At 44.7% G+C, this 26,865-nt stretch overlaps 2 protein-coding genes across 3 annotated transcripts in view; one reads left to right on the top strand and one right to left on the bottom strand.

Moving 5' to 3' along the window:
* The window catches only part of Dock1 (dedicator of cytokinesis 1), a 516,647-nt gene that overhangs the window by 225,090 nt on the left and 264,692 nt on the right, over nt 1-26,865 (top strand).
* The window catches only part of Insyn2a (inhibitory synaptic factor 2A), a 57,944-nt gene that overhangs the window by 5,205 nt on the left and 25,874 nt on the right, over nt 1-26,865 (bottom strand). Inside the window, exon 3 of one of the 2 annotated variants that reach the window (XM_052714777.1) lies at nt 10,525-10,596. The exons of the other annotated variant lie outside the window; for it this stretch is intronic. Within the exon in view, the coding sequence (XP_052570737.1) occupies nt 10,525-10,596 (72 nt within the window). The remainder of the gene's footprint in view (nt 1-10,524; nt 10,597-26,865) is intronic. 2 annotated transcript variants of the gene reach the window in all.

Below are 26,865 nucleotides of genomic sequence, written 5' to 3'. Positions count from 1 at the left end.
CAAATATTACTTTGTTCTTACTATTATGTATTGACTGCAGATTTTACAATTGGGCCTGGTGCTGATAAAGAAGAGGATTAGAGAATTCTCAGCCTGGACATTCAGGCAACAAGAGCCTTTCAGGGGTCTGTGAGATGTGACATTTAGCTAAGCTAATGCCGTAACACATCCTCCACGTCAAGGCCATTGCAACTGTCCCGGGTAGCTTTTGAGATATTAGAACAGAGCATGTAGCTAGCATCTCCTAGGCTACTGTACAATCCTGGGCACCTGTAATTATTGAATTCCCATTAAGCAACTACACTGGGAATCCTGTCATTAACCAATTTATCACACCGCGGAACCATGTAATCACAGAGTAATCTAATCTGAGTTCTTGTTAACGAAATGACTCGACTTTATCTGTTGAGCAGACTCCTGTTTGTGTTCATCCAATATGCTACAGTCCAGAGCAGCCTTGATAGGAGAGAGCCACCAAGCCTGGCAGTGGGGTTCAATAGCACAGTGACCATGATCCCTGCCTCTCCTGACTGCTTGCTCTGTATTGTCCAGGTTGCCGTGTACCTGCCTGGGGGTGACGTGTGCATCAGCCACCCACACTCTGGATAGGTGAACCCTGGCTGTTAAGTAACAAAATTGTGTATTTTTTGCCCATTGCTGTCAGCTAGCAGTTTCTTGTTGTCAAAGTGCACACTGGGTTACTTGGGGTCTGCCATAGAGGGCTGGCTGCACAGGGCAGTATTGCAAGGTCAAGAGTCTGGTTATCTCTGGCTGACTTAGAACAAAGGTTTCTTTGATCTTAATGGCTGCTGGTGTCTGCTAGGAGCAGAGGTTCTGGATACTGCAGAGCTGTACAGCTGTTCTGTCTCCAGTCCTCCCTCTCCGAGGACTGCCAGTGGGCCACATACCGTGTAGGGAGGCCTGAGTCTAGGCTGATGGTGGTGTCATCAACTTCTCCTTGCCTGCTTCCTTGTGGCCATTCCTATACCCAGCTCTGGTGCTTTCTCTGGCTGGTAGCATGGGATGCCACACTCCATTTCCTCGCCCCACCCCCACCCCAGCTACACACAATTTCTACAACCTGACCACAAATCCTCATCCTCCGTCTTTGAGTTTTCTTCGCATGGCATTGAGTGTGGAGAATTCTGTGTTTGCTTAGGTATTGGGACCTGGCCAGGGTTTTCTGGGTAAGTGGGCTTTGGCATCAGATAACAGACTACACCTTGTACTGAATGGAAGAGAAAGATCCCTGGGTCCCATGTTTACAGCTATTGCCAGAGCTTGTTATTGAACCCCTCTGAAGCTTTCCTTTTTGTGTCTACACCTCTATTCTCTTTGCAGACATCCAAAACAATGCCTCCCATTAGGAATTCTCAGTGGGCAGAAGTCATGTGTCTGCGTAAATGTTGCAACGCCTTGGCCACATTCCCTGGTGGCTCATGATTAAAGGATGCAAAGACATTTCATTTCTTTGGTTAATTCTTTTCTCTTAAATATTAGTTTTAATTATGAGTTTATAAAATCATTTTTCTATATATTTCTTATGTATGTGTACAAGTATTAATGTATGTACACATGCTCCTGTACATGCGTGTATGTATATGTACACATACATAAATGTACACAGATACATACAGGCCTGAGATACATCTGCCTTGTTTTACTGTCTGTCTGTCTGTCTATCTATCTATCTATCTATCTATCATCTCACTGGCCTGGAACTTGCCAACTAAGGTTAGGCTTGTTGCTAGCGAGCTCCAAGAATCTGCCAGTCTCCACCTCCCCATTGCTGGGATTTTAAGTATTTGCAGGATGCCTGTGTTTTTTATGTGTGCTCTGAGGCTGGGCTCAGGTTCTCATGCTTGCAAGGTAAGGACTTTATCAACTGATCCATCTCTCCTGCATAGTCTGTATATTTCTAAAGGAGTAAAAGTTGGCCCTACCCTAAGTCTCAGGCTGCTCTCTCAGCCCCTACCAAGGTCTGTTTTCTTCCTGAGTACGATACTAACTTCCTTCCTAATGCTTCTCCTAGCATTTCATGGGATGTTGTAGTTCAGGGTCCTGGTGCTTCTGTACTCTTCTCCCCATTTGAAGCTCCTGCAGAACTTAGGCTCTGCCAACTGATGTCTACTCCTCAGCTTAAATGAATGTCCCAGGTGAAATCTTTCTCAGCTTCTCACTCTAGCAGGCAAGGGTTAAAGGCAGGTGAGTATGGCCCCCCAAGTACCTGCTTGTTTTCTGACGTAGAAACGCCCACCTTTTTCATTTCTCCTGCCTGCTAATGCCCTGTGGCTCAGTGAGCTTCAGATCCCTAGCCTCTGTTTTTAATTCTCTTTGAGTAAGATCACAGAGTCCCTGGTGCTAACGGTGACTCTTCAGGTCTTGCTCTGCCACTGCAGATAAATCATCTCACCTTGGGGACCTGAACTTCCTTGGCTGTGAAGTGGTGATGAAGAGTCTTCCACTGAGAGGCAACCCCAGGAGCCAATGCACAGGGGGCCTGGGGGAGCTCTTATCCTGTGGCTTCAGATAGCTTAAGTAATAATGTTTCTGAGTACAGTACCAAGTGGCAGCGAAGGTGTCTGCTGTATGGACATCTAGACATCAGCCCCATGGGAAAACACCAGCATTGTCCAGAGGAAGTGACAGTTAGGGACCTTTCCAGGCCACGTTCCTTGTGTGCTAAAGGAATCTAGGCCAGTCCTTTCTGGTCCTGTTTATCTACATCCTCAACCACCTCTCTAGGCTGTAGAAAAACCAGAACCCAAAGTAACCATTGTTCTCATGTGAACATTTCCCCATAGAACATCTAAGGGGCACTCTCCATCTTTCTAAAGTCCACTCATCTATCTTCCCTCACATGATTAGTGACCAGCATCCCTCCAGATGGCCAGGCCACAGACCCCAAAGGTAGCCAGTCACACACTACCATTCTAGCCTCAGTGACGAGCATACAGTTTTCTATCTTTGGGGTGTAACTGCAGAGAAATTCTGAGAATGCAGGACTTTCATCCTTCTTAAAATCCACTCCAGTGTGCCCCCAAGTACCAGGATTTGGTTATAATCATAGTCCACCCCTCACTTGCTTTTATCATTTTGAAGATGGACACGCCTCTGTTCAAACACATAGACTGCTTTCTGGACACACTGCTGGGAGTTGGTAAAGCAGCGTGCAACTGAGCCCCTGGCCAGAACTCTGCTCCTCTAGAATGAAGGCTGCAGCCCAGTGTCAGCAGCCACAAGAGCCCCAGCATGGAGCAATCTTAGTTCTTACACATAATGGTGTTAGCAGTATTAGACTGTTCATGGTCTCTGGAGTCTTGGGGATGGCCCTATTTGTCTCCAGGATGCTGTTTTCAGATGATTAGTCAAAGGAAGAGGCTGCCGAGTAGGCCTGGGAACCACTGCACTCTACACTGAAATCTACTCAGAATTTTTTGCAACCCAACTCAGGAATTAGGGCCAAGTCTGAATCTGTATTTGGGCCCTAGAAAATCCCCATACTCACCTAAAAACTGTAGGGCACTTATTTCCTTTCTGAATTCAACAAATTCCCTCCTTCCTTGGTGCTAATTTGGACTTCAGCACAAGGTTCCCTAACTTTCCACCTTTTGGTTTAACCAAGGGTGAGGGCTGCGGCTGCTGTGGCTTCTCCTGCCCTGAGTAAAATCTCATTGCTTTGCAAACGAGATGGGGGGGCTAGGAGCAGTTTTCATTCTGAGTGCCATTGTTAGTTTCACAGTGTCTGCAGAAGGGAAGCAAGGTGTTGCTGAAGGTTTTAAAAATCCTTACATACTGGGGGGAAAGAGATAAGCGTATTTTTAGATTCTAAAAGAATACTGAAAGACATTGGATTATTAGCTTTGGGAATTTTCAAGGAGAATTTTGAGGCCTGTCAAAGCTATTCTTTTCCCCCTGACTTAACTTATTTTATTAAAAAATATTTCTATTATACTAGAATAACATTGTGTAAGGTATTGTTCAAGGATTCCATTCTGTCCCTGTCCCCCATCCCCACTTAAAGCGTGTGAATAAGAACTACGGCCGATGTATGTTAGATGGAAGGTGGATTTTTTTTCCCCCCGCCGCCTCGGCTCATACTGCTAAAGAACTCAATATGCACAAGTGGGAATAATTGAAGGGACACTGGACAGGGGTGTTTCCATGAGGAGATAATCGTTGGATGACACGGGCTGCAGAGAGCTGCTGCTCCACGTGGCGCTGGACAGCCTCAGATTGGCACTGGCTCTGCATACAAATGCAATTACCTCTCTCTACAATGAGACTTCATTAGCCATGTTGCTGTCCTGCTCCCTCATCCTGACCAGCTCCTTCTGCACAACACTGGGAATCAGCAAAGACTCCTCTTCTCATGTGTATCTGGATGTCTTTGCTACCATGTATTTTGTGTGCTCAATGTGTTGTAACTTAGTTGGGATGATGTAAGAGAATGCAGTCACAATCTCTGTATATTCTTTACCATATCTAATCATGCGAGAGCGTGTTTCCCTCATCTTTACTAAAAATCTGACTATCATTTTGGGTAAGGACATATATACTCAAGGTGCTTCCTCCCTGAGACTCATGTACTGCAAAGTCCTCAATTGCTCACAGGGAGCCAACCTTAGTAATGCTCTGGGACCTGCCAGTCCCTAACTCTCCAGCAGAGGGAGTTCCTAAAGAACACATCGAAGCCACCATTGCACCCCCACTCTCCAGTGTGGGCATCCCTCCATGGTATTCTGTCTCCTCCATATCTGCTCTGTGTCAGATGATGGACATGTGACACCCCACAGGACAGCTCACAAGTCTCCTTCTGGTGTTAAAACAAGGTCTGGGTAGGCCAGGGCTTTCCTTTCTTCCTGGTACTCTGCTTACTCACTGCCCTAGTGAGTGATGCCTGGTGTCACCTGAGGCCACTTTTATGGTAGCCTTGATACTAAAGAAATGGAAACAGGAAGTGGGCAGCATCTTCCTGAGTCTGTTCTAACCCTGCTCAAGAAGAACTTTCTCTCTGGAAACAATTCTCTTTAATTAATCTGAGTCAACATTATTATTATCTTTCACATCTTGGTACTATCCCCCAAAGCCTTTGAATCAAGTCTGGCTCACTGTTATTTTCATTAAAACACACACATTAGAATTCACCCCCTTTCCTTGCGCTGTTATTTTATGAATTAACTAGTTCAGCAAAAGAGGGAAGGGGCGGATTTGCTAATGGCCTCTTTCATTGTTCCCTTTGAAACCAAGTCTGAACACAAGGTGAATCATTGGTGACATCAGATTAGTTTGGCAAGGGAGTTACCCAGATAGGCTGGAGACAAAAGACTTCACCATTTATCCTTAAAACATTTCTAAACTAATTAAAGCATATTTTGACAGGAAGTAGGAATGATAAGGCAAAAAAAGTTTTACTTAAAGGAAAGTCCAACTGGAATTTCTTTTAATCTTCTTTCATGAAGAACCTCCCCTTTATCTGAATATCTCAATTGGTCCAGATCACAATCAAAGGGGTGTCATCTTAGGGGGAAATGTGATTATGTCAACCATCTCAAAATTTCCAGTTGTAGGAGATAGAACCTTCTGGGTGCTTAGCATTTCAATGAGCTAGTGAGCACAACCATCAGTTATCGGCTAGATCCGCACATCCAATTGGCATTAGAGGGATAGGATGGGGGGGGGGGGCTGCTTTATAAGTGTCAATATATTCATCCCATGCACATGCCCAGTCTGAGTCCCCAGGCCCTTCTTTTATTTTGTATTTGTAAATAGGCAGCTTCTTGGATTTCATAGTTGGAAAGGATTCTTTGTAAATCTGCAGGACTTAGAGGTGAATGGATACCAGCCCACAAGAAAGGGAACAGCTGAGCCCTGAACCCAGGGCTCCCAGATCTGAGAGACTCACTCTGACAGGCTAATGCTTCCAACCTTTGGCTTTTATTTCCTGAAAATGCTTTAAAACCTTTTGTCCTTTTGGTATTTTTCCCCAAGTCTTGTGTATTTCCACATCAGAATCCTACTGCCACCCATCCCAAAGGCATACACACAAGACCATGTCCCTCTCCATCCCAAAGGAGGCAGCCTGGCCTTGATATAACAGCCTTCTTGCCTCCCTGAGCCGACCTCTACTAGGACCACACGATTGTTTCTGCTTTGTGGAGAAGACAGCTCGGTTTCCAGTGTTTAAATGCGAGACAGATGGGGTCAAGTTCATTGTCCTGTAAGGCTGTCTGCCAACAAGCAGGTATGACAAATTGCAATTTGGGGACACTGGCAGCTGTCATGGCCCCTCGTGTACTTTAGCTTCTAAGATAACCACGGCAATGTGGCATTTTAAAAATCTCCCACTTTGGAATCTGCTTTATCCTTCCTCAATCCCAGACATGCTCCTAGCAGTCAGAGGCTAAAATGGAGAGCCACAGGTCCTCAACTCAAGAATATGGTCCCTTCTCCTTGGTACCAAAAACAGGCCTTGAACAAACCACAAGGACTCTGACCTTGAACTAAGTGTTCCCCTTTTGCTCAGATTGCTGTCATAGAGACAGTTTCTCTCTCCCATGATGTACCAGTTTTTTTTGTATTCAGATGGGACCCTTAACAGGTGTGCCTCATGGACCATCATGGCCTTTCCTTTGTGATGTTGCTGACACCTACCCAAGGCCATTGCTATTGAGTTCACAGGCTTCCTTCCTTCCTTTCCTTTTGGCCCAGACTTTTTGGTATTCTGCAACTATCTGCTTGCCAAAAAAAGATGCTGTATTTGTTCTCCTGGGCTTGTTTCTGCCCTTTATGTTTATAATTGAAACAATGTGATCTGAATATTGTATAAACCAGTGAGTTATTCTTGTCTTTGGGAAGGGGTAATAGCAAATAAAATGCACAGAAAGGATAGGGGCAGCCCCAGGGTATACCCAGGCTGCTCTGAAGTCAGGTTCTGTCACATGGCATAGCTTTATTTTCAAGGCAGGAAAGCAGCTGTGACTCTTAGAAGATAATTTGAAACTCTTGCTGGAAATATCTGCATTTAGAGGGAACACTCAGGCCTCACTACAATAGACTGCCAACACCTTAAATCATAGAGGTTTAAGATTTCGATGTTTATAATTTCAATTGAAATGACATGCCAGATAGATAAGAGTTGCTGTGGTTTCCCCCAAGACAGTGGGCTTTCAGTTAATGGACAAGGCTACATTTTTCTTGTCTTTTAACATCTGTTCTCATGAATCTCAAGAAACTTTTGTGCCATTTCAGACACCGTGAGAGTAACTGTTGTGTTTTACCTCTAGTAAAGAATGACAGGAGCTGGGTGTAGTGGCATACACCTTTAATGGCAGCATTTAGGAGGCAGAGCCAAGTGGATCCTGCTAGTTTGAGGTCAGCCTGGTCTATACCATGAGTTCCAGGACAGCCAGGACTCCATAGTGACACCTTGTCTCAAAACCACACCGAAAAAAGAATGATAGAACATTGATGGGAGAGTTGATGAGTTTGTATGTTCCACTTATAGGAACAGTAACGTCTTACTGAACACTAGTTAACAAGATTCAATGAAATAGGGACTTAAGGGATTGTGGGAACTCTAGCTAAACTGTTAATATGAAGAATGTTCCAGAACTTGCTTACTAAGCCAAAGTAGCTTCTGTTTGCAACATGTCTTTGGAGTTGATGGGTTTTTTATTGTTGTTTGTCTGTTTGTTTTTTATTGCTGACTAGAATTATTTTAAACTACTTTCCTGGAAGAGAGAGACAAAGCTGCACTCCTCTTTCCTCCCATCCTCTGATGATGCTTCTGCATTCATTTAGGGTCTGATGGAGCCTCCATGAGGCAGGAAAAGCCTCTTCTCTATCCTGGTTATGAAAATGCATCCCACCAAATCTTGTTGTCAATGAACAGACCTTTTTGGGTTGATGCACACCCACTGGTTTATGCAGGAGAACCAAAGGGATCAGCTTGCCTCTGCCTTTGTACTTCATGAGTCTTCTTGAGGTTCTGGTACATTCTTCTGGTGCCTGGACTCTCACTGGTCTTTTGGATGACCTTTGGTTAATGTATTTGGGTTCATGCTGGATAAGACAATTCAACATGGTATCCACTCTAAGCTAATTCACCTGAAAGACAAATTCTTATCCTTCTCTGACTCATTAAATCAATTTTAATATCACTTTTTATGTAAGTTACCCCTGGATTTAGAGCAAAATTTATTTAAATTATTTCAGTTACATTGGACAGTGTCCTAATAAATTCTCTTTTTCAATCACCCACAAAATGTTAAATTGTTTTAAGCTGAACACGCTCATCCCATGAAGTTTCTCTGGAAATCTTTGCTACTTCAGTCTTGTCACAGTAGAAGACTGAATGAACTCTGGCCCTGGAAGTGAGCTGAACCCCAGGGAGGAATTACCTGATGCACACTTGCAGGCCCTGGTTTTATTAATGCCATCAGTTAAAAATGGAATGTCCTGGCTGAAGCCCCTCACTGTTGATTTAAAGTCCTTATCTGCAGTGTGGATGTAGTGCTCAGATCCCACTAGGCATGCTCATCTGAAAGTTTGGTACAAAGTTCCCATTGGGCATGCTCATCTGAAAGGCACTCCCTCTGACCTGGAACATGGAGTTCTGGATAGAAAAACCTTTGCGGTGCTGGATTTTCACCTCCACAGTTGATGACAGCCAAGAACAGTCAAGAGCTTCACACTCTGGCAGGGCTGCTGGGAGCTTCCTGGTTCCTTGTCTGTTGCCCATCCCTTAGCCTTTTACTTATGCCTCTTACAAAACCGTGGTGCAGGACAGGTTCAATATGGCGGCCTTCTCAACCCCAGCTCTACTCATGCTTTGGATCCAGTGACTTTATTGTCATGGGCGTTCCTATGCATAACAGGACATCAGCAGCATCCCTGGCTTCCTCCTACCCACTAGATGCCAGTCATGCATGCCCACCCACGACCAGTGAATCCCTTCTGATTCTGCCCATTGTCCTGTGGGAGTCAGAACCTCAGTGCCTACATCTAGGAGTGGTTTCTTCTGCCAGCTCCCTGACAATATTGCCATGTGACCCAACTCTGCTTTTAAAGAACCCAGGCCCGATCTGGGATGCTCAGCTTGGGTTATCATGGCCATATCTGTGTTGCACCTCAGCACAGGAGCTGGTGAACATGAGACTGAGTGGCCTGAAGCCTTCCTACACTGTCCAGGTTTGTCCTCTTCCTGTAGTGGTAGTGACATTTTGTTCACTTTTATTTATTTATTTTATAGGGGAGCAAGGAGGATCCTCTCTGTATTTTTAGACACTACATTTTAGAAAACTACTTAGTTACTACTGGTTTTTTTTTTTTTTTTGATAATTTTACAGCTTACTAAAATTATTCTTTTTTCAAATGAAGATATACAGATAACTATTAGATATAGGAAATAATGCTTACTAACCATCAGGAAATGCAAATCAAAACCACCAATGAGACACTGCCTCAGTTTACAAAGACAACACTATTGTTAAATGTTGACCAAGATTTGGGAAAAGAAGGATACTGTTGGTGGGAATGTGCGCCACCACAACCACACTGGAAAACACTGTGACTTGTCCTCAGGAAACCAGAACTGCCACCATAAGGGTTATATATCATTACTCATAGGTATACACCCAATGGAAATGAGGTCAATGTTATCTCAGAGATGTCTGCACTTACCACTGCAGCCCACTTCACACCAGCCAAGACATGGGATCCCTCTCAGCCCTCCACTTCATTCTTCATGTTTACAAATGAACTAAAGCATAACATCTGTCACTGTGGCCACAGTTAGTAAAAAATCTCACACACCTCCCACTGAGAAAAAAAAATTACAGCAATTTCTGAAAGTTTTGACCATACCTTAAAATCTTAAATCACTGACAAGGACCTAAATCTAACAGCTGCCTACTGAAGGTTTCTGATCTATTCTTTTGGTTGTCAATCATTACAAAGTTTAAATTATAAACAACACACATGACAAACAGTTGTAGTTTCCTGAGAGGGGAATCGTGCCATAGGGGAGGAGAGGACGACAGACCTTGTGAGTTCCCTGAAAATGCCTATACATGTGATGTGAGCAGAGTGGACCTCGCATGCTGTGCTAGCCTATACAGTGTGGATTCGGGCCTTTGATCTATACCATCTGGCGGGCATATATTTTACTGCTTTGCTGGAGCACAGTTCTGTGCTCAAGGCTATAGATTCCCAGGGAGCAAGCCATCAAAATGATACTTGCTCCTGAGACCACAAAGGTGCATTTGAAAGATAAACATGTTTACACTCTCCTTCATCTTGGGATTGTATACCTGGGGGGCAGGGGTGGGGGTGGGGGTGGGGTTGGGGTGGAGGGATAGCTGTTTAGGCATAGCTTAGAATTATGGTCAAAGAAGGATCTTTACTTTTTTTTTTTTTTTCTTGTCTGATGGAATCTTCCCAGCATGGCCCCAGTGATTCTTGCATTAGTGGGTAAACACTTGTCACTCAGAATAACAAAGTGGGAAGAGAATGTTAACATACCTATAGATAATACATGCACTGTTCCTGCACGTGTCACAATTAGCTGTGTCTTGCCCCGTCCGATATGAAAGCCTACAAGATAAGAACAGGAGAGCATTACAATCGGTGGCTGGGGGTGCAGGGCCGGCTGCTGGCCTCACAGAGCAGAAGCCTCAATTCAGACGCCTTCCAGACATGAGGTGCTTGTGATCATAGGAACTGACGCCTCCGTGTTTACCATTGTGCTCCTGTCTCTGCCTTTATAGTACCAGCCAGTACCCGTCTACAGCCAAGATGTCACTGAAATTAAATTTAGAATGTGAACATACGCTCCCGGATGACGTGTGTAATCTGATTGCGTTATAACCATGAGGAGTGGGAATGTTTCAAAGTAGCTTTATGTTTATTGTATTTTTTAAAAATCTGCCAGGAGAAAACCTTGGGTTTAGAGGTGGCAAATGCCTGGTTTTATGACCTACCAACTCCTGTCCTACTACAGCAGGGTTTGACATGCATGGCCTCTGGCTCAAATCCTACCCCAGCCTCCATAACTGATCTGTCTAGCATTACCAGAATGGATTTTACATTGTTAAATGCTTGAAAAAGAATCCAAAGAATACTGTCTATAACAGGATTCAATTATGTATGTCTCCAAGGGGTTTCATTCTAACCATAAAGATAGTGATTTAAAACATAGGTGAATATGCATATAATTTCTTTGGTTTTTGCCTTTTGGTCTATAAATCCTAGAATATTTCCTCAGTGGGTCTATAGAGAAAACAGCTGCTGTTGTCTGTGACTGTATCTCTCCTAACGTCAAGACTTCTGAGGCATTCTCTGGCTCTCCTGACCGCTAATTAATGGTTCTGTGAGGACATAACATGGCAGATTTGAGGTGTGTGTGTGTGTGTGTGTGTGTGTGTGTGTGTGTGTGTGTGTGTGTTACACACATGCGTGTCAGGGTTGTGACTTTCTCATAATAAAATAATTAACTTCGAGGTTGGTTTTTTTTTTTTTTCTGTAGTGTAGTATTGAAACTTGCTTTGCTTTGATGGGGAAGATTTTCTTTACCAAGTCAGGTTTACCTGGAATATATCTGGGGCCATTCAACCTCCAAGAAACTTGTGTGTGGTGCATTATGCTCCCTCCCAAATTCTCTGCATTGGCTGGACTTTCTGCTACTTCTAACACGCATGTATACTGTATTCTATTTGCACCCAGGGTCAAACAGGAGCAACTGAATCGGTTTAGTTGATGGTGGGAGAAACGTTCCCATCTGGATTTATTTCTAATTACTTTGGGGGCAGATTGGCATGGACAGCATCATCCAGCAAGGGAGCCATGTGTACAGTGGCTGTGTCAACACCAATGGTGTGTGTGTTGTCTTTTGCTGTGTACACTGCGTGCATATGCATCATGAGTTTCAAATTGAAAATAACATTTGTTTCCTCATTTATATTTTGTGTTATATAAACATCTGACAAAGGCATTGGCTGCCCAATACTGACATTGTCTCCATGGACTCAGTAAATGCAGGCATAACTCTGAGTTCAGGGCAGTTGATTTGAGTTCGGCGTAGCTTATTTGTTAATCAAGGGACCATACTCTGCCTCCAAATGTTGCCAAACATTTCCTATGATTCCTTGAAAAAGAGTTAGAATCATACCATTGCTGTGTTTGTCTTGTCCCTCTGCTATACTGGGCACCTCTGGACAACCATATCTGGCCTTTCCACCTGGGCCTCATAACCCTGCTCTGTTCTTCCCTATACATGGCAGTTCTTATTCTTAGCTCTTTCCCCGCATGGGCAAGCCCCAAGTATAAACACTGCCTCTTTGTCCCATCCTAGCCAGGGCCCTTCTCTAGCCTCTTGGGAATGCACAGGGCCATTCTCTTTTCAGTTTACTCTAGTGAGCTTGGCCCTCAGCTTGTTCTTGACCATAGCCACCATACAGTGAGAAGTAAGTGCTGTACTTGAATCCACATCCTTGCTGTGACATCCTAGCAATGTCTGTCTGATGTGCTGTCACTCGGGTGGGCTGGGTTGCCCACAAAGTTCTGCTGTCCTAATGGGTATGAGCCATAGCGAGGCGGTGAGTGCATCTAACAGCTTTTTGTGCTAGCCACATCCCAACTCTAAGTGCTTAAAGAAGGCTCCTGTGAACCCTAACCATTGTCTGGGGCACTCACTGGAGCACTTCAAGCTTCTAGAACCTTCCTGTCCTAGACCTTACTATAACCTCTACAGGGCCTGATCAGCATCGCACCCCATCTTTGCTCAGTCACCTCCAAGCCTCAAGGGTCTCACTTGTATTAGTGCCTGGAGTCTTCCAATTAATTATTCTCTTCTCATTTTATAGAACAGAATCCAGCCACACTGCAGGCCCAGGATCTCATTATTCTTAGACCCCAGGCTTCTGATGTTCTGTGCTGCCTTGCCTCTATCCAGGGACCTGTGTTTTTCACTACATGTAATTGGCAGCTTGGGACAGTCAGTGAATCCGAAATTGACAGGACAAGGGCTTCGGGCACCAGAAAGTCACAAGAGGACCCTCCTCCAGGATGGTGACATACTTTAGCAAGAAACTGTCCTTTCTAAGCTCTCTTGACCAGACTATGCTAATCACTTGTAAAACATGCACATTTCCATTCCTGTCAGTTAGTGAGTACCTACTAAGTCAGGTATGGTTGTGGCTGTCCAGAAGCTAATTGTGATGATGCTAAGTGCTTGCCCTTATTAAGTGCTCAACAGAGGTAGAGGCATGTGGCCACCCCACAGGGAGGGTTGGATGGTCTCCTAATAGTAGTCAGGCACACTTCTGTTCTCTTGGTGGTATTTTCCATCAGCTTTCACTGTCCAGACTTGATTATGCACCAGAACCTCTTTTGGAGGGTCCCTTCTGCATGTTTCTAACAGTTTCTTTATTACTCTCTCTGTGGTTGTCATTTGAAGGAATCAACCAGGTCAGAGAGGGACGAACTTGGGGTAAAATGTAAAATGTTGGCCTGTGCTTTGTGGCTAAGTCACCCCAGGGCTTCCTGCCAGCAGCTCCTGTCATTCAATGACTCAACTGAAATTTTAGCCAATGAAGGAGTGTTCTTCACACAGGACTTTTGACCAAGGAATCTGTTGTGCTCTGTGCTCAATGATCTTGGACCTTCAAGCTCCAAGATTTGGCTTCACTGATCATATTAAGGCCACATTAATAACTGGGCTGCAGTATTAGAATTGGGTCTGTGCTGCAAACACAGATGTAACAGATGAGCTTTTCCATTCAAGGACTAACCAGGCCTGACCCTACTTAGCTTCTGAGATGAGACAAGATAGGCACGTTTAGGGTGGTATGGCCATGGACCAGATGCCCTCTTCTTGAGGGCAGGAAAACCAAGCGACAACCAACAATATGCCTGCTTTCTCCCTCTCCCCTCAGAACCCTTTCCATAAAGCCAGTATCTGGAAGGGCTGTCTCTCTGTCTCTCTCTTATAACCCAGAAGAACACTGAAAGCTCAGACCACTACAGCAAGAGCTTCCTCGGGGACAGTAAGGCATAGATCTCTGGTGAATCAGAAGTTCACAGATGTAAGAACTTAAGTTACTGACCTAAAAGAAACCGGGACAGACATTGTGATCAGATTTTTTTGGGAGGGGGTTGGGGGGGTTGGGTGTGAGTAGGTGCTGACTTTGTAAAGTTTTCTTCTTGTTTGCTTTTGGGTGCCCATGTTTTATACTCAATTATAAGTTCATCCTCTATTCAGTATCTGGTCCCATTGGCTTGTTCTGCTAATATGACCCTGGCCAACTCTTATGGTTGAGTTTTTTTGTTTTGTTTTTCCATATTCTAAAGTCCTGAGCAACGCATGAATCAAATGACGAGTGAGCACCACAGGAAATGGAAGGATACATTGTGAATGGTTCTAGTCTCACAAGATGAACCCCTCCGGTTTGTCCCATGTAAAGACAGCATAGCACTCACGCTGTCCCACTGGAGTGACCTGTAAGCTTTTAGTCTTAACAATATTAGTATTAGACTTGAGAAAATAAGATCCAGCACCAAGGACAGCACTCGGGGGCAAGGGGCAGGCTTTTAGGGAGCAGTTTAAAATCATTTTCTCATGTGTGTGGCCGTCCCTGTCCTTCCTTCTGTGTGACCATCTCCATTCATGAATGTGAATCTGTGCAGAGGTAAGCATGCACATGTAACTTGCATGCATCATGCACATGTAGTTCCAGATAGCTCTGAATGTCAAGCCCCAGGCACTTCCTTCTGTTTGTTTAGAACAGAATCAATTGTTTGCCTGGAACAAGCAGACAAGGCTGTCCGTGAGTGCCCATGGATCCATCTGTCTTTACTTCCCATCTCATGATCACTGAGATTATAAAAGCATGCCAATAAACCCAGCTTTTCACGTGGCTTCTGGTGACTGAATGCTCACACTTGCAAGGCAAGTACTTTAGTGACTGATCCATGTCCTTGGCCCTGTGTACCCTCTTTCCTTGACTCTTGTATATCATTCCAACTCAGAACCCAAATCAGTCACTGAGAGCTTCTTTCTCTTTGCTCTTTTAAAACATCCTTGTGTTGAAATGGGCTTTCTGTACTTAACAATAGATGATTGTAGACTTGAGGAAATAGGATCTAGCACCAAGGACAGCACCAAGCCCAGGGGCAATCTTTTAGGGAGTCAAAGATCTCTCTCTCTCTCTCTCTCTCTCTCTCTCTCTCTCTCTCTGTGTGTGTGTGTGTGTGTGTGTGTGTGTGTGTGTGTGTGTGTGTGTGTGTGTGTGAATGGTACAGCTAATTAGACATGATTTATAAACTTGATAAAGATGTGAAGAATGTGAGTCCAGTGGAACCTGGAAAGGACTCACTGTTCTATAGAAATAGGATTTAGACAAGCCTGTTCCACAGGGCACTTCTCATGGTGTCCCTGCTCAGGGAACCAGATGGATTCCTCTTTGTAGTGGCCAGAGCTCCTTGAGTTCAGTTCGGCATTCCAGCCCCCCTAGCTACGGAATGCTTTTATAGTAATTTGCTCCAGTCCTTCAGTTGTTAGTAACAGTTCCTGAATATATAAATATAAATATGTGTTTTTCTTACAAGTATATTCCGCTTTCATACATACTAGTGTGTGCTTTTTGAGAAAGCATTGGTAATAGTTCCTGTGTGGGGTTCTCCAGTGTTTCTTTTTACCAGAGCTGAAGTATCAAAGAAAAAGGAAGGGAGGCAGAGGGCTGAGCTGCTGCAGTGATTTCTCTAGCACCCCACAGTGAGGCTAAAGCAAGAAGGATGGCTGCCATCATCAGTTGGGATATACCGAGGCGCTGTCCTGGGCTGCAGAGATTCCATAAGCCAAAGGGCGGGAGTGACAGGCGACCTGCATCTGTTAGAGGAGCAGGGAAAGCTAGGTGGTAGGAAGCAGCGTGAGGAGTACAGGGGGAAGGTCACTGTACATCCAAGCTTCTTGGGGTCTCTGACACCTTGGAGGATCTGCAAGAGACAAGACCCACGATTCTTGAGTAAAACAAGATGAAGCAAAAGCCGAACACTGCTTGTTTGGCTAGAAGAGCAGAAGAATTGAAAAATGGAGGAGGGGCATAGGAGCAGGACCAGAGTCGGGAAGAAATGGGAAGAGAAGGGGCAGGGGAAAACAGGGAGAAGGGGAGAGGAAGAGGAGGGAAGAAGAGGGAGAAGGAGAGGAGGAGGAATGAAGAAGAGGAGAGGGCAGGGAAGACGAGGAGAATGAAGAGGATGGGGAAGAGGAGCAGGAGAGGAAGGCAGGGAGGGGGAGGTCCAGGATGAGGTCACCCTTCCCTGTGCTTTCATGAGAAGCAGAGCCCAATAAAGTTCTACGATCTCAAAGGAAAGACTGTCTGGGAAGGGGATGCTGGCTTTCTGGCATCAAACAGTAATGCCAACACTGTTGTGACTGAGATTGGTTGTTCCTATAGCCACAGTGATGTACTTTCCTGCCTGTAAGATCTTTTCGTTTTCGTGGTACTGAGACTCAAACTCATGGCCTAGCACGGCTGTGACAACAGCCTCAGCTCCACTGCAAGGGATTATGCAAACATGGGGGAATGATTGGAGCTCTAGCTACCACCGAGGCAGAGATGGGTGATGGGGAGAGCTGCCAAAGTCTAGGAATTCCAAAATAGTGGGAGGCGTAGGGAGACTATTCACAGAAGTGGGAGAAAGGAGACTAGGAGTAAGGGAGAGAGAAGAAAAAGGGGGGAAGAGAACAGAAGAGGAGGGCTGGAAAAAGGGCTCAGACGTTACAAGCACTTGCTGTTCTTGCAGAGAACCCAGGCTCCATTTCCAGCTCCCACATGACAGTTCACAATCACTTGTTAACTCCAGTTCCAGGGGATCTAGCACCCTCCTCTGACCTCCACAGCACCAGGCACTTTACATGGTGCACATGCGTACATGCAGGCAAAACGCCCATACGGGGCAAATGAAAACAAGCAGATCTAAATAGAAGAAGGAGGAGGAGGAGGAGGAGGAGGAGGAGGAGGAGGGGGAGGGGGAGGAGGAGGAGGAGGAGGAGGGGGAGGGGGAGGAGGAGGAGGAGGAGGAGGGGGAGGGGGAGGGGGAGGAGGAGGAGGGGGAGGGGGAGGAGGAGGAGAAGAAGAAGAAGAAGAAGAAGAAGAAGAAGAAGAAGAAGAAGAAGAAGAAGAAGAAGAAGAAGAAGAAGAAGAAGAAGAAGAAGAAGAAGAAGAAGAAGAAGAAAGAAAGAAAGGAAGGAAGGGAAAGGAGAGAGAGCAGGGAGATCTTAAATTCTCACCCTAAAACTCACTTGCTCCCATCTTGGTGGCAACATGAGTCTTTGTGCTAAGTTTGATTTGGCTCCAGCCATCTGGCGAATCCTCTCAGCACTGCCTGTGTCTCGGCCTGCAGTGTGTTATGGGTACCCCCCCCCCCAATTCTGCACAGTACAGGGGACAGCAAGTGACCTTGGAGCTTATTCACTGTCTTTTAAATGGCATATTAATTTTCAACGAGGTCACACTTCTAACACTAAACAAAAGCATTCGGGATGATAGGAACGTTGGGGGTGACCCTCCAAGTGTGGTTTTTCAAAACACTAGTTACATAGAGTGTTGGCACTGTCACACTGAATTAACACAAAGGCTGTGTCCTAGTCCTGTGGGTACGGCCCTCAGCCAGGGATGGCATTTCCTGAAGAAAAACAAAAACCCAAGGACCATCTCTACTCTCTGTGATAATTTATGTTCTTATCTAATTTATCCTCTTAATTTTGATCTCTCTTTTTTCTTTGGGCTTTTTCTCACCTGGTGCCAATTTTTTTTTCTTTTTCTTCTGCATCCCTGCCCAGCTGTCCCTTCTTGAGAGCTAAGCCATCGTTTGTGTCAGCCTCTTAATGGGCCTTTCCACATAACAGTCTCAAAGTGACATTAATTAGAGGCACAGGATACCTCTGCTAGTGTCAAGAAATTAAATTTCCAAAGTAGTCAGAGTTGGCTGTTGTGGGGGAACCTCACAGATCTCGAAGCTTCCCGAGAAGCAGACCCAGCTTGTTTCTGCATCTGAAACCTCACTAGGAATTTGCTAGATCATGTACTGGAAGTGTACCTAAGTTTATATATCAGCTCTTCCGTTGCTAAAGTGAATTTAGACTTTCCCAATATATCCATAGAAACATCTACATCTGTTGTAAGCATTGGAGCCTACATAGATGTGAACTACTATATGCCAAGATTTAGGGAGTATCTGACTAAAGCTTCGTGGTGTGTCTGTGTGGTGGTGGTGAATATGTACGTGTGAATATGTGGAGACCAGATGTTAACATGAGGTGTCTTCTCCATCACGCCCAACCTTATTTTTGTGAGACAGGGTTGCTCACTGAATCTAGAGCTCACTGATGAACTAGCCTGACTGGCTGAGAGCAGGGGTTCCCCTTTCTCTGTACTCCTGCCCTTCAGCACGGGCATTACAGATGCAAACTACAGTGCCCAACTGTGTGCTAGGCATTCCAACTCATGGCTTCATGCATGCACAACAAGCACTTTGCCCATTGCTTTAGGCTTCTTACAAAGAATATCAAGTTGGTTTTCATGCCAACTCCAAGGTCACCCATTGGTTAATCAAAAGCAGGGTGGGCCCTCTTAGCTCATGGCCCAACTAGGCTCCTTTCCCCAGTAGCTGCCTCTCAGTTGAGTCAGGCTTAGCAGTTGTGTGATCCTTGCTGGGCCTGGGTCTCTAATCAGACAAAGTAGGTTGTTAAGGATGAAACTGTTTGAGGCACTCATTCCTACCCCCTTGATGTGTAAGTGAGGTTAACATTGACACCTATGCAGTTTCCGGTCTGGCGTCTTCTTAGAGCTCTGGAGGACCACCTAGCAGCTGCCCTTCTCGAGCCCTTTGCTGGCTCTCATCTGTTCTCCATTTGCCTTTGCTGCCAGAGCTTCCAGCGTTCATTATCAACATGGTGGCATCCATCCTGCTGTTTGCCCAGCTGATGTCTAGCATGCAGGTCCCATGAGCGGTGGCAGTTAAAGCCTGTGGAAGCTTGGGATGAACGAGCAAGTAGAAATGTGAATGAACCAAGAAATGACTGTCTAAGAGGATCATTGAGAGTGAGTTTGATCTGTTCCAGTGAAATTTACCTGGCCTTTGAATAAAATTCTAGAAAACCCCTTGATGTTTTATGGACATGGTGTAGCAGTTTGTCTATTAGTTACCCCAATGTAGTCACTGAACTATGTGCATTTAGAGAACTCCAGCTGTTACTGGCTCTTCCATGATTAGTTTCCTACAGTCTGGTGTGAACAGCAAGGCCAGTCCAACTAAACATAAACCTAGATTCCCTACCTTTATCTGGATCATCTGGTGGGGGTGAGGGGGTGCTCTCACTGAGACCAAACTCCTTTTTCAGATACTCATGGATTTCCCCTGAACACAGACACGTGAATTCCTGATTTTTAGTATGTGTTGTATGCACACACATATGCACATATGTAGCCCAGTGGTCAACACTACCTACCCACCTCTTATTGGTGTCCCTCAGCAGTTCATCTACACTGGCAGGCAAACAAGCTCCAGGGAACCACCTGTCTCCCCCACCCACCCCCACATGCTGAGCTTACAGATGTACAGTTGTCCTATGCCTCACTATTCTGTGTGGGTGCTGAGGACTCTATCTCAGGACCCTGTGTTTGTGCAGCTAACACCTTACCAATGGAACATGGTGTGTTCAACAGCATTCTGGGGCTCAGTTCCTTATGCTTGGAGTGTTGGGGGCCCAAGCTGGGAATTTCAACCTGAATAATGCAGAAATGCCGAGTTGGAACATACCCCTAAGAAGTTGAGTTGGGTCTCTCTCCATCCTATTGGTCTTAACCTTACTTTTTAACCCTATGATAGGTGAAATTCTTAAAAGAAAACAAAAAAGTAATTTCTCTCAAACCAAGAATTGAGATGGCAACCCTTAAGGTGCCACCCTACATGCCAACCATGTGCCCTCTTGCTCAATTCCAAGATGGTGCCTGACAGTCCTGGTTATTTCTATTTTGTCTTCTAATTATTGACTTTAAGAACTCTGCAGCACAGGATCCCAGCATGCTTGCCTGCAGGGAGTCCATCCAGTACTTGCTGTGTCTTTATGTCCTGCATGACCCTTGGTGGGTGTTGGTTTTAACTGCTTGGGCAGTTAGAATCTACAAAGCCCATATTTCAAGTTGAGGGATGTGCTTGTATGTTACGGAAGCAGATTTGCATGCTTCTGAAAACAGCATCCTCCCATAGCCAGTCTCCAGGATTCTTGCTAAGCACCCCCTTTTCAGGCAGCCCTGCACACCCTCCAAAAAGTTCTAGTGATCTGAGAGTCTCCATAGACCACTCCACAGTGGGGAAGGGATATATTGTCACTTTCTCCTGTGCACCACTTGAGACCGCTTTGCTGGCCAGGACCCTTTCTTCTGTTCTTCCCTATGTCCTCCTCTAATGAGAAGAATCTGGGGATAGCCTCTATGCCTTTTTCCTGATGAATTAGAAAGCAAACACCTGCTTCCTTCCCCATATTCAACTTCACCACACCAGTCCTCAGAGAAGTCCAATTATACTACTTGCCCTTTTCTGTCTCCCAACACCAGAACGTAGGCAAGGTTCTGGTGAACTTGAAGTGTGCGGTATATGCTGGTAATATAGTAGATGACAAAGAAGTATGTTTTGAACAATGACTGGATAAATGGATGCATGAGCAAATGGATAATATGTATATATATTCTTTTTGGGTTCAGGCACAAAATACCTTTTTGCTCCTGGAAAGGAAAATGAACTTGCCAATCTGGTGATGTTCCTAGCCTGTCTAAAGACTATTAGCATCATCCCCTTTTAAATTTTTCCGAACAAGTGGGGATAAAGGTCAGTCATTTTCTGCTCCCCACACCCACTTATGAAGGTAAATGGCTCAGCCTTACACCTTAAGCTGCCCTCTTCACAGGCCTGTGAAAGGTCACTCATTTAGCCCATAGGCAATCTAGGTAAAACACCCTTCTCTGAGAAATACCCCAATGAATTCCATGGCTTTCTGTAGACTGTTACTTTCTTAGCATCTCCCCAAATGTGGTGACCCTATCATTGTGGGGAGGTTCTGTATGGATTTTCAAGTTATAATATAAATATACAAAGCTTGCATTTTCTTTAATGTATTTATGCAATGGAGAAGATGCCCAGTTGCAAAATAATGACAATCATGATACAAACAAGCCACTTGCCCCAGAAGGCATTAGAAATATCTATTAATAAGAAGAAAGATGGCTTTTTAGGGCTGAGCAGAGGGAAGCTTGATTAATTTGTGTTCTGGGAGGCGAGTTAATGCTTAAGCTATAGTTTATTGAAAATTAATGAAAATGAATTTTTGGTGGTACTAGCTACACAAAGGGAATAAAAATAAGGATGTGAGTTTATGGTACTAAGATGGATTTTCCTTCTGGCTGCCATTTCTCTCCACTTGAGTCCTATCAGTCAAACATGCTGTAATGTATGGAGGTTTCAGTTTGAAAGTGTGACTATGCATATTCAGGTCTTGATGATAAATACCCACAAGGGCTTTTATCTTTTATTTATAGATTCTTTTGATGTATTTAGATTAGCTTAGTTAACAATTTTAAGTGAGGCCCTTTGCTTCTTGAAGCTTGTGTACCTTTTCAAAGCTGACTTGCATTTATTTGAGAAACAAATGCACCTGAATTCTCCTTGATAAAGATTAAAATCTTCCTATCAGAGGCAGGAGAGATGGCTTAGTGGTTATGAACACTCACTGCACTTGCAAGGGACCTGGGTTCAATTCCCAGCATCCACATGGTGGTTCACAACTATCTGTAACTCCAGTTCCAGGGAATCTGACATCCTCTTTGATGGATACTGCATACTCCTTGAACACTGCATGTTCATGGTGTGCAGACATGTAGGCAAAGCACTCATGTACATAAGATAGAAATAAGATCTTTGTCTTAGGGTTTCTATTGCTGTGAAGAGACAACATGACCACAGCAACTCTTATAAAAGAAAACATTTAATTGGGGTGGCTTACAGTTCAGAGGTTCAGTCCATTATCATCATGGTGGGGAGCGAGGCAGCATGCAGGCAGATGTGGTGCTGGAGGAGTAGCTAAGAGTCCTACATCTTGCAGGCAACAGGAAATGGTCTGTCTCACTAGGAGTAGCTTGAGCATAGGAGATCTCAAAGCCTGTCCCCACAGTGACACACTTCCTCCAACAAGGCAACACTTCTTAATAGTGTCCCTCCCTTTGGGGGCCATTTTCTTTCAAACCACCACAATCTTGAACAAATCTCTGTATTATGTGAGATGATCTGTAGAAATCCTTACTGTCCAATTTGAGACTTATCTGGGGATATAATCTATTGTGTAACTGATGAGATGGTGACCTAAAAAGTTTTACTCCAGCCAGAATGGTGGTACACATGGCTTTAATCACAGCACTCAGGAGGCCAAGGCAGTTGGCTCTCTGTCTGCCTGGTCTATCAGGCAAGGCCAACCAAGCTATACAATAAGACTCTCTGTAAAAAAAAAAAAAATAAATAAATAAAAAATAAAAATAAAAAAAATCTTTTTTTTTTTTTTTTAAATCCATTTGTAGTTGAAAAGTGCCTACTCTGACAGCATCCTTCCCCAGGGTTTCTCATTTCCAATACTGTTTCTCTCTGGGCTTTGGAATAATGCGGAGTTTATTTTATACTGTATCAGAGCCTTCTGCCTTGGTGGTCACCTGCTTCTTTTTTTGTTTTGTTTTTTTTTTTTTTTTGGTTTTTCGAGACAGGGTTTCTTTGTGTAGCTTTGTGCCTCTCCTGGAACTCACTTGGTAGCCCAGGCTGGCCTCGAACTCACAGAGATCCACCTGGCTCTGCCTCCCGAGTGCTGGGATTAAAGGCGTGCGCCACCACCGCCCGGCTTTGTTTTGTTTTTATGCTGCCTTGAAAAGTTTGTTTTGATTTGTTGTTCACACATTGCTCTAATTTGAATCAATTGGAGGATGTAAAAGCCTGGCTTTTGGGTGGTAGTCACTCCATGACCCACTCACCTGATGGGCTCTTTACCTCAGGCAGCACAAGCTTTGTTGTTGCCCAGGTCCCTGGACTTAGAGATAAATGGTCTTGATTTTTTTGCAATGACCACACCAAGGGAACTCCTCTTAGTCAAGATGAATCCTTAAAAGTATACATTAGTTGGGGAATGGTGGACTGTGCTGCCTCTAGCACTGGGAAGCTGCTTTCCCCAGAGGTTGAATTTCAATTCTGTGTGAGTCAAGAGAGTGGAGACAGGAGTGGAGTCTTGGAAGCCCCTTCAATCAGAGCAGAACCTAGGCCTAGCCTGAGCTATGCTCCTCTTTCCATGGGCAGACCTGCTGTGTCCCCATTTTCAGGGAATTGCCAAGTCTCACACAACCTACCCGTGAACTCAGACACGCCCTCCCTCTTGACCTTGGAGAGCCTGTGAAGCACATCCAAGCTTCAGTCCTCTGATGGAGGTTCTTTTACCTGGGATCATTCTGTGGAGGCTCAGAAAGGCCGTGCACATTGCAGGTTGCTTCATGTAGGTGCACTTGATGTGCTGAGCTCAGAGGGGCTCTACTGGGGTGGGGGGTTGGGGGGGTGAGGACGGGGGTGGGGGTGAGGATGGGGGTAAGGCTCTCACTCCCTTGCCACTCTAGAGGGTAGAGCATTTTTGCATTGCGTAGCAGACATTGCATGGGGTTTGAAAAAAAAGTATTTGAAAACCAGAACTCACATTTCTTCTTCCTTTTTTTAATCTGAATTCTGGAACACAAATCCATAAATTTCATAAATGTTCATGTCATGCCTTGAATTGCTCATTTTATCTGCAAACGGGGTTTCAGAGTCGCCTAGTGGCTCAGTGGTGAGATTTCTATTCACTGGCCAACTTGAAAGGCTGAGGAGGTATTTGAAAGCTATTTTGGCATTCTGCTCAGGAAGATTATTTAAATTCCATTTTCAGGTGTGTATGATACCTACACGAAGCCCAAAGCAAGAATGAGAAATGTGTTTTATACACTTACAAATATATTTAGCTTTATTTTATTTATTTATTTATTTATTTATTTATTTATTTATTTATTTATTTATTTATTTATTTGTATTAGGGAGGGAAAGACTTATCGTTTCCAAGAACTTCAGACCAGTATTTACAAAGCTATCCAAACAGAAGCCTTAAAGAAGGCTCACCACGACCCTGCAAGTTAACTGAAAACACACACTAGGAGGGCCCTGGCATGCAGGTTCATTTCAAAAGTCACAAAAATAATAAATAGACTTGAATGTGGGATGTGACTATTTTATCACAAATCTATAAAAGCTACGTGTTGTAAGAGAAAAACAATACTCTTCCTAAAGTCTGCTAATGGAATGCCGCCTTCACAGCCAGCATTGGTAGTCATGGGAGAGAAGGGGCATTGGGAGAGTGTGGCAAAGGAATGGGAAGGGGGCATTAGGATGGGCTTGCTCTCCATGTGTGCATGTCATGTGTGCATATCCACGTGGGCTTTTCCTTGGCACATTTTTATGAGAATTTTCAGATGGCTGCTAAAGTTCTGCTGCTTCTAGATATTTCTGCAGAACATGTTCTTAGGGGGCATAAAGGAGCCTTCTTCCAGGCGGAAAAAAAAAAAATGTACGTCAGAAAGTCAAAGCTACGGTGATCTGAAAAGGACTCCAAGTTCCCTGACTCCATCCCAACTCCCTATGGCTCTCAGTGAGTGCAGTGTTTCTCTCAGAAGGGAAGTTCAAAGCACAACGCCTCTATTCTGCAATCCTCAGGCCCTCCTCATCCTCCAGAATAATCTAACCAGTGTAACAGTCAGAGGAGACATCCCACATGTTCTAGCCTGCACGCCTTGACCTCCCGGCGGCTTGCTCCTGCCAGGTAGTTGGACAAAGAAACTGACTTCAGAGGAAGTCAGGGGCTGTCTGCAGACAACTACAGGGTCTGAGATGCCTATCTTCTGTAGTTTCCATTTCAGAAACAGAGTCTGGCTTTGTAGCCGGCCCTGGCCTTGGACTCACCATCTCTTGCCTCAGCCTTCCAAGTGCTGAGATTACAAGTGTGAGCCACCACACCTATCTTCCAAGTTTCATTTACTTCCCAAATCCCCTAGGCAGGCAGGTATGCAGGCTGCAAGGCCTTTAGAGGTCTTGGTTACAAAGGAACAGTCAGAGGTCCTGCTGGTTAGAGACCCTGCTGAAGTAGCAGGGGAGGCCATGTGAGTGTGAATTTCTTAGTTGGGGACCTGCTGATTGCAGGGCCCTGGTCACTGTGCTTTTCTGCCCTGCCAAAGCTCATTTTCTGAGGAAGGAAAAAGCAAGTGCAATGGAGACTGACCTCCCTTGGTGCTGGCTGTACCACTTTAAAATGTTTGGGTTACAGTAACTGCAGAGAGCCACCGAGACAGATCCATCAAGAACATTAGAAAATGGAGCACTGACATTCCCATTCACTGCAAATAAAGTACATGAAGGAACAGGAGAGCATTTGGCAGAATGAAGGACCTTCCTGCCTCTGATCTGGCGTTTAGCACAGCCTTCTCTCGATGCTCACAGTGCTCTGCTTGCCTGTGGAACATCTTGCCAGAGCTGAGGAGGACACCCTTCAGACTTGCAGAATCCACAAGAGTTAAGTCTCAGGACCAAGGACGCCAGAGCACACTGTTGAACGCTGTCTACTCCACCCCCCCTCCGCTCTGCCTGGGACCTTTCCCAGCTAACCAGGTTCAAAACCTTGATTTTAAGGCCGGAATACCTCACCTCATCATCCCAGGGTATATTGCCAGGGCAGAAATGGGATCACCTGACTGGACCCAGCTTTGCCTGGGCTCCAGAAGGGGGAACCTGGGAGTCCAGAACTTAGATGTGATGGAAAAGCTTTATGATTCCCAGGTCTCTGCTACAGCTGCCATGAGGGTGTACACATCCCATGCTGACCCTCTTGTTCTGTTAACTTGGATGAAATAAACTAGCCCCTTCTGTTTTTCCCATTATTATTATTATGTTCTGTAACTTGGATGAAGTAAACTAGCCCCTTCTGTTTTTTCCATTATTGTGACACAGTATTTATTCCATTTGGGCCTGGATAATTAGAGAAAATTCCAAGGGATTTCTCATCTCCTCACAGGTTCTGAAATGCCTGATTGTGAGTATGCTGTCCATATGAGAACAAGAAAAAGAGCCTGTCTATCAGTTCTATCTATCTGGCAACAATATGTCAGTGAAAACAGACGGCTTTTTATTCCCATAGGGAATAAAAACAGGTGGGACACCCTTTTCATGGCTACAAAGGATGCTGCCATACAATTTACAATTTTGTGTTACACACACACAGTTTCAAAGTTAGCTGGTGTGTGTGGGGAGCGGTTCATACATGCTGGAGAAAAGTAAAACACATACATAAACAAACTGAATGTTAGTTAATAATGTACTCGTTAAAGGCTGGACCTGAATTCAGTCTGCTCACTCACTGCCTAACTCGGTGTCCACCATGAATGAGATGCTTAGTAGAAGCTCTCTGAGTGTGTGAATGAGTACACGTCTTCCTGTCTGGCAGTCACAAATGAACTATCTGTACCTGGATGTTAGCCTACATTTCAACTGAGCTGATGTAGTCCCAACACTTAACCACCTAATAGTCAACACACTGTGGTCTCTGGTCTAACTCTGTTTTTGTAAATGTTTGTAGCAACATAACCATGTGGATGGCCTGTGACTGTTTTTAGAATAAAGAGAGAGTGAGAGTCATCTGGATATGGATCATGTGGATCCCAAAGCTGATAATCTGCTCCCCCCACCAAGAAAAAAACAAAACCACTG

This window comes from Peromyscus californicus, unplaced genomic scaffold (assembly GCF_007827085.1).
Source record: "Peromyscus californicus insignis strain IS unplaced genomic scaffold, ASM782708v3 Scaffold_4__1_contigs__length_199733344, whole genome shotgun sequence".
In the NCBI taxonomy this organism is placed as follows: Eukaryota; Metazoa; Chordata; class Mammalia; order Rodentia; family Cricetidae; genus Peromyscus; species Peromyscus californicus.
The sequence above is the reverse complement of the archived record's forward strand: the minus strand, read 5'-3'. Positions and strand labels throughout refer to the sequence as shown.